This window comes from Scyliorhinus torazame, chromosome 1 (assembly GCF_047496885.1).
Source record: "Scyliorhinus torazame isolate Kashiwa2021f chromosome 1, sScyTor2.1, whole genome shotgun sequence".
Taxonomy (NCBI): domain Eukaryota; kingdom Metazoa; phylum Chordata; class Chondrichthyes; order Carcharhiniformes; family Scyliorhinidae; genus Scyliorhinus; species Scyliorhinus torazame.
Window position 1 is genome coordinate 224292883 of NC_092707.1, and position 12654 is coordinate 224305536.

Genomic DNA, 12654 nt, shown 5'->3' on the forward strand with positions numbered 1-12654 from the left:
GAACCAGTAGCGCAACTCCGCCTCCCCTTTTACATCCCCCTCTATCCCGCCGGAAACATCTAAATCCTGTGTGGGTCAAGGGTCACTCCCACTAACTCCCCACTCAACAGTGCAAGAAATGACAGCAGGCGAAGCAGATCACTAATCCGCATGTTCACTATGCAGATACAGCAACTCCCCAAAGCAAAAAGTTTTTTCATTCATTTAATGGAACTTCTAATTTTTGCATGGCCCATTTAAAAAAAAAATGGTTCTGGTTTTGGACTGCCAGTTTTCGGATAGCTGGATTTGAGGTACTGTAGCCGTTGAGAAACTAAGCACTATGGAGAGCAAACATAAGAACTAGGAGCAGGAGTAGGCCATCTGGCCCCTCGAGCCTGCTCCGCCATTCAATGAGATCATGGCTGATCTTTTGTGGACTCAGATCCACTTTCCGGCCCGAACACCATAACCCTTAATCCCTTTATTCTTCAAAAAACTATCTTTATCTTAAAAACATTTAATGAAGGAGCCTCTACTGCTTCACTGGGCAAGGAATTCCATAGATTCACAACCCTTTGGGTGAAGAGGTTCCTCCTAAACTCAGTCCTAAATCTACTTCCCCTTATTTTGAGGCTATGCCCCCTAGTTCTGCTTTCACCCGCCAGTGGAAACAACCTGCCCGCATCTATCCTATCGATTCCCTTCATAATCTTATATGTTTCTATAAGATCCCCCCTCATCCTTCTAAATTCCAACGAGTACAGTCCCAGTCTACTCAACCTCTCCTCGTAATCCAACCCCTTCAGCTCTGGGATTAACCTAGTGAATCTCCTCTGCACACCCTCCAGTGCCAGTACATCCTTTCTCAAGTAAGGAGACCAAAACTGAACACAATACTCCAGGTGTGGCCTCACTAACACCTTATACAATTGCAGCATAACCTCCCTAGTCTTAAACTCCATCCCTCTAGCAATGAAGGACAAAATTCCATTTGCCTTCTTAATCACCTGTTGCACCTGAAAACCAACTTTCTGTGACTCATGCACTAGCACACCCAGATCTCTCTGCACAGCAGCATGTTTTAATTTTTTATCATTTAAATAATAATCCCTTTTGCCGTTATTCTTACCAAAATGGATAACCTCACATTTGTCAACATTGTATTCCATCTGCCAGACCCTAGCCCATTCACTTAGCCTGTCCAAATCCCTCTGCAGACTTCCAGTATCCTCTGCACTTTTTGCTTTACCACTTATCTTGGTGTCGTCTGCAAACTTGGACACATTGCCCTTGGTCCCCAACTCCAAATCATCTATGTAAATTGTGAACAGTTGTGGGCCCAACACTGATCCCTGAGGGACACCACTAGCTACTGATTGCCAACCAGAGAAACACCCATTAATCCCCACTCTTTGCTTTCTATTAATTAACCAATCCTTTATCCATGCTCCTACTTTCCCCTTAATGCCATGCATCTTTATCTTATGCAACAACCTTTTGTGTGGCACCTTGTCAAAGGCTTTCTGGGAATCCAGATATACTACATCCATTGGCTCCCCGTTATCTACCGCACTGTTAATGTCCTCAAAAAATTCCACTAAATTCGTTAGGCACGACTTGCCCTTTATGAACCCATGCTGCGCCTGTCCAATGGGACAATTTCCATCCAGATGTCTCGCTATTTCTTCCTTGATGATAGATTCCAGCATCTTCCCTACTACCGAAGTTAAGCTCACTGGCCTATAATTACCCACTTTCTGCCTACCTCCTTTTTTAAACAGTGGTGTCACGTTTGCTCATTTCCAATCCACCGGGACCACCCCAGAGTCTAGTGAATTTTGGTAAATTATCACTAGTGCATTTGCAATTTCCCTAGCCATCTCTTTTAGCACTCTGGGATGCATTCCATCAGGGCCAGGAGACTTGTCTACCTTTAGCCCCATTAGCTTGCCCATCACTACCTCCTTGGTGATATCAATCCTCTCAAGGTCCTCACCTGTCATAGCCTCATTTCCATCAGTCACTGGCATGTTATTTGTGTCTTCCACTGTGAAGACCAACCCAAAAAACCTGTTCAGTTCCTCAGCCATTTCCTCATCTCCCATTATTAAATCTCCCTTCTCATCCTCTAAAGGACCAATATTTACCTTAGCCACTCTTTTTTGTTTTATGTATTTGTAGAAACTTTTACTATCTGTTTTTATATTCTGGGCAAGTTTACTCTCATAATCTATCTTACTCTTCTTTATAGCTTTTTTAGTAGCTTTTTGTTGCCCCCTAAAGATTTCCCAGTCCTCTAGTCTCCCACTGATCTTTGCTACTTTGTATGTTTTTTCCTTCAGTTTGATACTCTCCCTTATTTCCTTAGATATCCACGGTCGATTGTCCCTCTTTTTACTGTCCTTCCTTTTTGTTGGTATAAACCTTTGCTGGGCACTGTGAAAAATCACTTGGAAGGTTCTCCACTGTTCCTCAACTGTTTCACCATAAAGTCTTTGCTCCCAGTCTACCTTAGCTAGTTCTTCTCTCATCCCATTGTAATCTCCTTTGTTTAAGCACAAAACACTTGTGCTTGATTTTTACCTTCTCACCCTCCATCTGTATTTTAAATTCCACCATATTGTGATCGCTCCTTCCGAGAGGATCCCTAACTACGAGATCCTGAATCAATCCTGTCTCATTACACAGGACCAGATCTAGGACCGCTTGTTCCCTCGTAGGTTCCATTACATACTGTTCGAGGAAACTATCGCGGATACATTCTATAAACTCCTCCTCAAGGCTGCCTTGACCGACCTGGTTAAACCAATCAACATGTAGATTAAAATCCCCCATGATAACTGCTGTACCATTTCTACATGCATCTGTTATTTCTTTGTTTATTGCCTGCCCCACCATAATGTTACTATTTGGTGGCCTATAGATTACTCCTATCAGTGACTTTTTCGCCTTACTATTCCTGATTTCCACCCAAATGGATTCAACCTTATCCTCCATAGCACCGATGTCATCCCTTACTGTTGCCCGGATGTCATCCTTAAATAACAGAGCTACACCACCTCCCTTACCATCCACTCTGTCCTTCCGAAAAGTTTGATACCCTCGGATATTTAACTCCCAGTCGTGACCATCCTTTAACCATGTTTCAGTAATGGCCACTAAATCATAGTCATTCACGATGATTTGCGCCATCAACTCATTTACCTTATTCCGAATACTACGAGCATTCAGGTATTCATGTACATTACTAAAAGCTAATGCAGGTATAAAAATAAGAGTCAAAAAGCTTAACAGAATGTTAGTTGTTGCCTCGAAGGCTGGAATACAAGGTGAAGTTTCAGTTGTAGTGATGCAGGGTTCTCGGGAGTACAGCATGGGCTTTGGACATAGCACTGAAGGATTTACTGGCATTGTGGTGGGACTAGTGCAGATTCTTCAGAATAGTGCAGAGGTTTAAAGGGCTGCATTAAGAGTACAGGTTGTGTAAACTGGAGGTTGAAGGCGAGATCCAATTGAAATCATTAAAATGTTAAAGGAATTTGATAGGGTAGCTATAGATAATTTATTCTGCGGGGGAAGCCAGAACAAGGGGTACAACCTTAAAATTAGAACAAGGTCATTTAGGAATGAAATCAGGAAGCATATTTTCATAAAGGGATATGGGGTAAATGTGGGTAAATGAAATACAAATCTAATTGAACGATAGAACCACCTCACGGGACTGAATGACCTACTCCTGTTCATATGCCCCAGTCAGCAAGTATATCGTAAGAAGTTTTATAAATAGAATCTATTCTTAAAAAATTAGTTTTACAGCTATCCTCTTGATTAAGGGGCAATTGTAGACTCAAATTAAATAATGCCATTCAATTAGGTTATTAGAATTTAACTCCTCCTACCTACCTTGGTTCTATAACGCTCAATACCCTCGTCAACAAAAATCTATTGATCCATTTTGAAATGGTCTGATTTAGCTTCAACCATCTTTCAGGAGAGAGCTTTCTAGATTTTCACTACCCTTTATGTCAAGTGCTTTTTGGCATCAACCCATAAACAGCCCAGCTCTTATTTCGAGATTAAGGGCTTCTCCCTCCACAGGAATTAATTCCTCTCTATCTACCCCATCAACTCATTTGCACGCACGGGACTGACTAACATAGAAACCCTGAACCACGCATGTGTGGCCTGTTCCCGCTGGTACGTGCATGAGGGGCCATAAGTTCATCGAGACTTGGCGTTGACGACTTCAGAGCTGAAGGTGAAGGTCTGGCACAACTGCGCAAAGAGTCAAACTTCAATAAGGGCACGAAAACCCAGGGAGAAGGCGGAGAGAAAGGGAGATTGGAAAAACAAGAGAAGGGACAAGGCAGAAATAAAAACGAAAAGTTCTAAGGGAAGAAGACGGAGTAAGAAATAGTAACCAATAAAGTTAAGTGGAGAAACAGGCTCCAATTAGAGAAAAGGCTGCGGGCTCAGGAGAAGCCCCAGTGATCGGAGAGATCTCAAAAGAAGCCCTGCAGTTTAGAGAAGGCAACCAAAGATTGGTAACTCTGCTGTGAGGCATTGGAGCAAGGGTACACCTTTGGAGCAGTGTTTTGCATAGCATTGCCGAAGAGCTAAATTGTGCTTTCAAGTCGATGCTCGAGAATATTTGTGCAGTGTGTTCGACTACACAGTTTTCCATGAATGAGTTTTTGAAGAGAAGTGAAGAATCCCGTTTTGATTCAAACGTGGCTGAAAACGCAAAACCTCAGGAGAAAATAAAAGTTTATACAGACAGTTCAACAACAGGTACTCGGCCTGTGGATTTTGGTGGACTGGTGATGCTGCTTGCCCTGTCCCAAAATGCCCAATTTCCAGGGAGAAGCGCTCAAACTTTGCAACGATATCAGATACGTGAAGCGCCATTCGATTAGAAAACATGGTTCACTCTCCAGCAAGGATATACAGTATATCAAGCGCCTGAGAACACAAAACGTAAAGCAAAACCAACGTATGATGGTGTGTACAGGTTTCAGATAATGCATAGGTGGTGAGTTACCTGGTGGCTGAGCTTGTAGCAAAATTGAAGAAACTGTGCACCATTGCTGAAACCCTAATTCTGCAGGCATGCAAACACATTCTGACAGTAATGTTGGGAGCTGATGCTGTCAAGGAAATCGACAAAGTTCCTCTTTCTGATAATACAATCAGATAGCATCCTGATGAAATGTCAGTTGAAATTGAACAGGTGCTTCAAGAGAAATTAGAAATTAGTGGAAAATGTGCCCTGCAGATTGAAGATTCTGCAGATATTAGCAGACCCTGCCAGCTGTAAGCCAATGTCATGTTTGTTGACAGGTCATCTATCAGAGAATTAGTTCTTTGGCAAAGAAACGCCTGGTCATGTAACTAGAGAGACCATCTTTCATGTCACAACTGCTTATCTGGGGGAAAACAATCTTAATTGTGCATTGGCACTAATGGAGCAGTTTCCATGATTAAAAAAAGTCAAAGGATTTGTGAGCAAAGTGAAAATCCTGACCGTCATCCACTGTATCTTGCACCATGAAACCCTTGTTGCCAAAGCAATGCCATCAGAGTTAAATGCAGTATTGGGAAAAAATGGTGAATGTTATGAATCATGTAAAATCACATCCTTTGAAATCATGCTTGTTTACTATTTTGTGTGAAGATGTGGGACGAGTATCACCAGGGTTTACTCATGCACACAGAAGTGCGATGGCTGCCTCTGGGAAAGATCCTCTCCTGTGTTTATGTGCTCCATAACATACATAACTCTGCATGAATTGCAATACAAAGATTCAATATATGATTCTTAGTGCGCTATGCTTGTGCATCCTTCAGATATACTTAGCCATCTGAGTGAGTTGAAAGTTAAAATGTGAGTGAGTTGAAAGTTAAAATGCAGAGGAAAGACGAGGACATTCTGACTGCCGCAGATAAACTGAAGGCTTCAGAACAAAACTGGCCCTTTGGTAGGAAAAAGTGGCAAGTGTCACATTAATGTTTTCGGTAAGATGCTGTTTACAGCATTTCCTTTGCTTATGAACTTTCACATTGAGAAATACAGACTTAAATTGAAGATAATCTAAATCTTGAATGGGGAGCAAATGGCATTTGACATGCAACTGGTGATAAGGCTTTCATTGTAGACTTCTTAAACTAATGAAAATTGTATTATGATGTTGGTTTGATGTGTTCTAGTAGATTTTTAAGAATAAAAGACTTTCAATAGAGGGAGTTTCAGTTGGAGAAAATAGAAGGTGTGCCTCAAAATATAGTACAAAAGTTTGCCATGACATGGAAAAGGTTGGGAACCATTGGTCTATACTGTAGCTAGTCTCTGTGGGGCCCGTTTATATTTGGATTTGTTATCTGTATGACTGCAGTTCTCCACTCCTTTCATTTATCACGCCACATCAATTTACCATGATAATTGGTCATTTAAAAATTGCCCCCAGCTCAACCCAAGTTTGGAAAGACAAAATCAGCCAGCGGTTTTCTTGTTTGCAGACAAATATCGGTGGCCATCTTGTATTGGCAGGAGACGGCGTTCTAACATTTCCCAGTTCTGATCAAAGGTCACGACCAAAACCATTAAACCTACTTCTCTTTCCACAAATGTGTATTTCCAGACGTGTGTATTTGCAACATTTCATGTTTATTTTACTATTTTGATTCTGATTGTCTTGCTGCCATTCTAATCTGCTGCTGAATGAGTAACTATATCTTTGCAAGGTTGTTTGTTTAACATTATAGTAGATACTTTAGCTTTCTTCTGTGATGAAATGAGGCTGCAATTCAAGCCTTCAGGCAGAAAAAGACTATTAAACATTGGGAAACCATCAAAATGTGCTTCAAAGCAGTTACTGCACAAGAGGATTTTCTTCAGCTCTGAAGTCATATAGACTCCAACATGAACAATTTTCTATCTCCACACTGCCAGACCTGTTGAGCTTTTCCAGTATTTTCTTTTTTTGTTTTGTTTTCCCTCTTACTCATGCAAACTTACATAGGTGGACACTACACTGAACGTTTGCCAAGAATCAACATGTGGGGCTGTTTGATGGATAACACTCATTGTCACACCACGTAGTTCAACTTACCTGTACACAATCTTGAAACTGCTCCCACAGCGTACCTGGCACTTCATCCGGCAAGCAAAGCAAAAGCTCAGTACAGCTTCTGAATGGATAAAGGATAACCATATTAAAACTATATTTTTTTATATGTATTTTATACAACAGCATTTTTGTGTATTTTATACAACAGCATTTTTAAATATATTTTATACAACCGCATTTGGTAAACTTTAGCATGCACCCCAAACAAACTCAGGTCTGAACTTTAACTGCAAAAATTATTGCACTATGTACCAAAAATTAAAACACAAAAATTGTTTCTAGGGACAATCCAAAATAGTCAGCCTACTAATTCAAAGTTTCTTAAATAAATTACATATTTCAAGATTTATGCACTAAATCCATACTTGCTGTCATTCCTAACAAAAAGCTTTAATTGCTTAAAATGCTATTAACAAGGAATTCTAGAGCCACTGGGCAAAACATTTTGTTTTAGCAGTAAAAAGGCATGTTTTCCTATACTGCATTCCACGTTCAATGCAAGGGGCATGCATACTTGTTGGGAAGACCCACATTCTCACATAAAAGGCTTCTGTAAAGAAAATGGACATGATATGCTGTCAGATAAAATACTGCTGCATCAGCTTTTTTTTTCTGGCACCAACCGTCACTATCTTTATTATGCAGAACATGAAACGGTCAATAGCAAAATTCTTTGCATATATAATCAAGATTTACAAATTTGAAAGAGCCTGCAAGTAGGCGATAAAATGTACAAGATTTACAACACATTCCAAAAAATTCCAATATGAGAGGGACCTGGTTCTGGGGAAATGAGATGGCCTACCTTTGAGGTATAGAATCATAGAAGTTTACAGCATGGAAACAGGCCCTTCGGCCCAACCAGTCCATGCCGCCCAGTTTAAGATTATCCTCATAAATATCAGTGGGAGAGCATTTAGGGGACAGAGATCATTGTATCACAAGATTTAGGTTGGCCACATAAAAACAACAAGGATCAATCCAGAGTAGGGTTAATTAATTTGAGGAAAGCCAGCATAGACAGGATGAGAATGCATTTGAGCGGAGTGAGTTGGAGTCAAGTATTAGCAGAAAAGATGGTGGCTGAAAAATGGGTCACCTTCAGTGAAAACATATTGCAGGTAATGTCATGGAATAGGCCCTTGAAGAGGAAAGGTAGGACAAAAATCTAGAGTGCAATGGATGATGAGAGATGAAGATGAAAGGGAAGAAGTGCACGGACAACAAGATGTCAGGTAGAAAATATAATGGCAAATCAGATTGAATATAGAAGGATCAGAGGTGAAGTGAAAAAAAACCTAATTGGAATAGCAAAGAGAGCACATGAAAGGAGACTGGCAGCTAACATAAAAGGAAATCCCGAAATCTTCTATAAGCATGCAAATAATAAAAGGGTAGGGCTGATTCAGGGATTTTTTTAAAATTGCACATGGAGGCAAGAGAAAGTGGAGGTACAACTGAGTACTTTGCGTTTGTCATTAAAATGGAAGATGATGCTACTCAGGCCGCGGTGAGAGAAGAGGGACGCGGTACACTCTCGGAATTTACAATTGAGAGGTGTTAGAAAGGCCAAGTTTACTTAAAACCGATAAGGTACCACGACCTGATGAGATGTATCCAATGTATATTGAGCAACATAAAAGTGGAAATTGCTGAGGCACTAGTGATAATCTTTCAGTTTTTCTTAGACAGAAGTGGTGAATGTTACACCCTGGTTCAAAACAGGGGCGTGGGGATAATATCAGCAACTACATGCAAGTTTGACTTCAGTGGTAGGGATCTTCTGGAAATTACAATTTGGGGCAAAATCAATAGACAAATGCAGGATAATTTTGAAAAAAGGTCAGCATGGCTTCATTAAGGGAATAGTTTTTTTCTGGAGAGGTAACAGAGAAGGTTAGTAAGGATAACACTGAGGTTACAGTGGGTATAAAAAGGTAATAGTGTAGCTTTGTCAGTAAAGAAAGGGATCAATGCTGTAGTCAGACCATAAGGTGGTGCAACTTCTCCTGGCATACAAGCAGAAACTCAAGCGGGAGAATCCAGGTAAGAAGGTCGTGCATTGCTGGTCTGAGGAAACAGAAGAGCTCAGAGGTGGCCTCGTCAAAAAGAAAAAGGAGGCATTTGTCAGGGCTAAAAGGCTGGGAACAGCCGAAGCCTCTGTGGAATATAAGGAAAGTAGGAAGGAACTTAAGCAAGGAGTCAGGAGGGCGAGAAGGGGCCACGAAAAGTCATTGGCAAATAGGGTTAAGGAAAATCCCAAGGCTTTTTACACGTACATAAAAAGCAAGAGGAAAGGGTTGGCCCACTGAAGGATAGGCAAGGGAATCTATGTGTGGAGCCAGAGGAAATGGGTGAGGTACTAAATGAATGCTTTGCATCAGTATTCACCAAAGAGAAGGAATTGGTAGATGTTGAATCTGGAGAAGGGTGTGTCGATAGCCTGGGTCACATTGAGATCCAAAAATACGAGGTATTGGGCGTCTTAAAAAATATTAAGGTAGATAAGTCCCCAGGGCCTGATGGGATCTACCCCAGAATACTGAAGGAGGCTGGAGAGGAAATTGCTGAGGCCTTGACGGAAATCTTTGGATCCTCGCTGTCTTCAGGTGATGTCCCGGAGGACTGGAGAATAGCCAATGTTGTTCCTTTGTTTAAGAATGGTAGCCAGGATAATCCAGGGAACTACAGGCCGGTGAGCCTTACTTCAGTGGTAGGGAAATTACTGGAGAGAATTCTTCGAGACAGGATCTACTCCCATTTGGAAGCAAATGGACGTATTAGTGAGAGGCAGCATGGTTTTGTGAAGGGGAGGTCATGTCTCACTAACTTGATAAAGTTTTTCGAGGAGGTCACAAAGATGATTGATGCCGGTAGGGCAATGGATGTTGTCTATATGGACTTCAGTAAGGCCTTTGACAAGGTCCCTCATGGTAGACTAGTACAAAAGGTGAAGTCACACGGGATCAGGGCTGAGCTGGCAAGGTGGATACAGAACTGGCTAGGTCATAGAAGGCAGAGAGTAGCAATGGAAGGATGCTTTTCTAATTGGAGGGCTGTGACCAATGGTGTTCCACAGGGATCAGTGCTGGGACCTTTGCTGTTTGTAGTATATATAAATGATTTGGAGGAAAATGTAACTGGTCTGATTAGTAAGTTTGCAGACGACACAAAGGTTGGTGGAATTGCGGATAGCGATGTGGACTGTCAGAGGATACAGCAGGATTTAGATTGTTTGGAGACTTGGGCGGAGAAATGGCAGATGGAGTTTAATCCGGACAAATGTGAGGTAATACATTTTGGAAGGTCTAATGCAGGTAGGGAATATACAGCGAATGGTAGAACCCTCAAGAGTATTGAAAGTCAGAGAGATCTAGTAGTACAGGTCCACAGGTCACTGAAAGGGGCAACACAGGTGGAGAAGGTAGTCAAGAAGGCATACGGCATGTTTGCCTTCATTGGCCGGGGCATTGAGTATAAGAATTGGCAAGTCATGTTGCAGCTGTATAGAACCTTAGTTAGGCCACACTCGGAGTATAGTGTTCAATTCTGGTCGCCACACTACCAGAAGGATGTGGACGCTTTTGAGAGGGTGCAGAAGAGATTTACCAGAATGTTGCCTGATATGGAGGGCATTAGCTATGAGGAGCGGTTGAATAAGCTCGGTTTGTTCTCACTGGCATGACGGAGGTTGAGGGGCGACCTGATAGAGGTCTACAAAATTATGAGGGGCATAGACAGAGTGGATAGTCAGAGGCTTTCCCCCAGGGTAGAGGGGTCAATTACAAGGGGGCATAGGTTTAAGGTGAGAGGGGCAAGGTTTAGAGTAGATGTACGAGGCAAGTTTTTCTTTTACACAGAGGGTAGTGGGTGCCTGAAACTCGCTACCGGAGGTGGTGGTGGAAGCAGGGACGATAGTGACATTTAAGGGGCATCTTGACAAATACATGAATAGGATGGGAATAGAGGGATACGGACCCGGGAAGTGTAGAAGATTGTAGTTTAGTCGGGCAGTATGGTCGGAGCCGGCTTGGAGGGCCGAAGGGCCTGTTCCTGTGCTGTACATTTCTTTGTGACTGCTTGGAGACAGTGGACTGGTCCATATTTAAGAACTCAGCGACCAACTTAAATTAGTATACCACCACCATCACAGACTTCATCAGCAAATGTGTGGACGACTGCGTGCCAAAGAAAGCAGTACGTATGTTCCCCAACCAGAAACCATGGCTCAATCACGAGATTGACTCTCTACTGAAGGATAGGTCTGAGGCGTTCAAGTCAGGTGACTCTGACTTATACAAGAAATCCAGGTACGACCTCTGAAAAGCAATCCGGGATGCCAAGAGAGAATATCACACCAAGCTAGAGTCACAGACTAGCAGCAGAGGGCAGCACAGTAGCCCAAGTGGATAGCACTGTGGCTTCACAGCTCCAGGGTCCCAGGTTTGATTCCCCGCTGGGTCACTGTCTGTGCGGAGTCTGCACGTTCTCCCCGTTGTCTGCGTGGGTTTCCTCCGGGTGCTCCGGTTTCCTCCCACAGTCCAAAAGACGTGCAGGTTAGGTGGATTGGCCATGCTAAATTGCCCTTAGTGTCCAAAAAGGTTAGGAGGGGTTATTGGGTTACAGGGATAGGGTGGAAGTGAGGGCTTAAGTGGGTCGGCGCAAACTCAATGGGCCGAATGGCCTCCTTCTGCACTGTATGTTCTAAGAAACTAGCGTTACAGACTCTCAGCGGTTGTGACAAGGCCTAAACAACAGAACAGGCTACAAAGCGAAGCCAAGCAGGATCTCCGGCAGCAGCGCACCCCTCCCGGATGAACTCAATGCATTCTATGCTCGGTTCGAGCAGGAAACCAACGATCCTCTGTTGAGTTCCCCAACAGGCCATAATACATCCATACCCACCGTCACAGCTTCCAAAGTCAGATCGGCTTTCCTGAAAGTGAACCCTTGGAAGCCAACAGATCCGGATGGGATCCCTGGCCGTGCATTCGGAGCCTGCGCGGACCAGCTGGCAGATGTGTTCGCAGACATCTTTAACCTGTCCCTGCTCTGCTCCGAGGTCCCCATCTGCTTCAATAAGACCACCATCATACCAGTGCCAAAGAAGAACCAGGCAACGTGCCTCAATGACTACCGTCCTGTGGCCCTGACATCAGTCGTAATGAAGTGTGTCGAGAGATTGGCCATGAAGCGCATCAACTCCATACTCCCAGAACGCCTTGATCCATTGCAATTTGCATACTGCTGCAACCGGTCTACAACAGACACCATCTCCCTGGCCGACACTCATCCCTAGAGCATCTTGACAACAAGGACTCATATATGAGACTCCTATTTATTGACTACAGCTCCGCCTTCAACACCATAATCCCAGCCAAGCTCATATCAAAGCTCCAAAACCCAGGACTTGGCTCCTCACTCTGCAACTGGATCCTCGACCTTCTGACCCACAGACCACAATCCAATCAGTAAGAATAAACAACAACACCGCCTCCACAATAGTCCTCAATACCGAGGCCCTGCAAGGCTGCGTGCTTAGCCC

General features: G+C 43.0%; 1 protein-coding gene across 4 annotated transcripts in view; it reads right to left on the reverse strand.

The window, feature by feature from the left end:
• Positions 1-12654, reverse strand: part of LOC140419086 (zinc finger protein 292-like) — a 277845-nt gene that overhangs the window by 130801 nt on the left and 134390 nt on the right. For all 4 annotated transcript variants that reach the window (XM_072502855.1, XM_072502854.1, XM_072502860.1 and 1 more), the window contains one exon: positions 7092-7170. In XM_072502855.1, coding sequence (XP_072358956.1) covers positions 7092-7170 — 79 coding nt within the window. Of the gene's footprint in view, positions 1-7091; positions 7171-12654 lie in introns of those variants that run through there.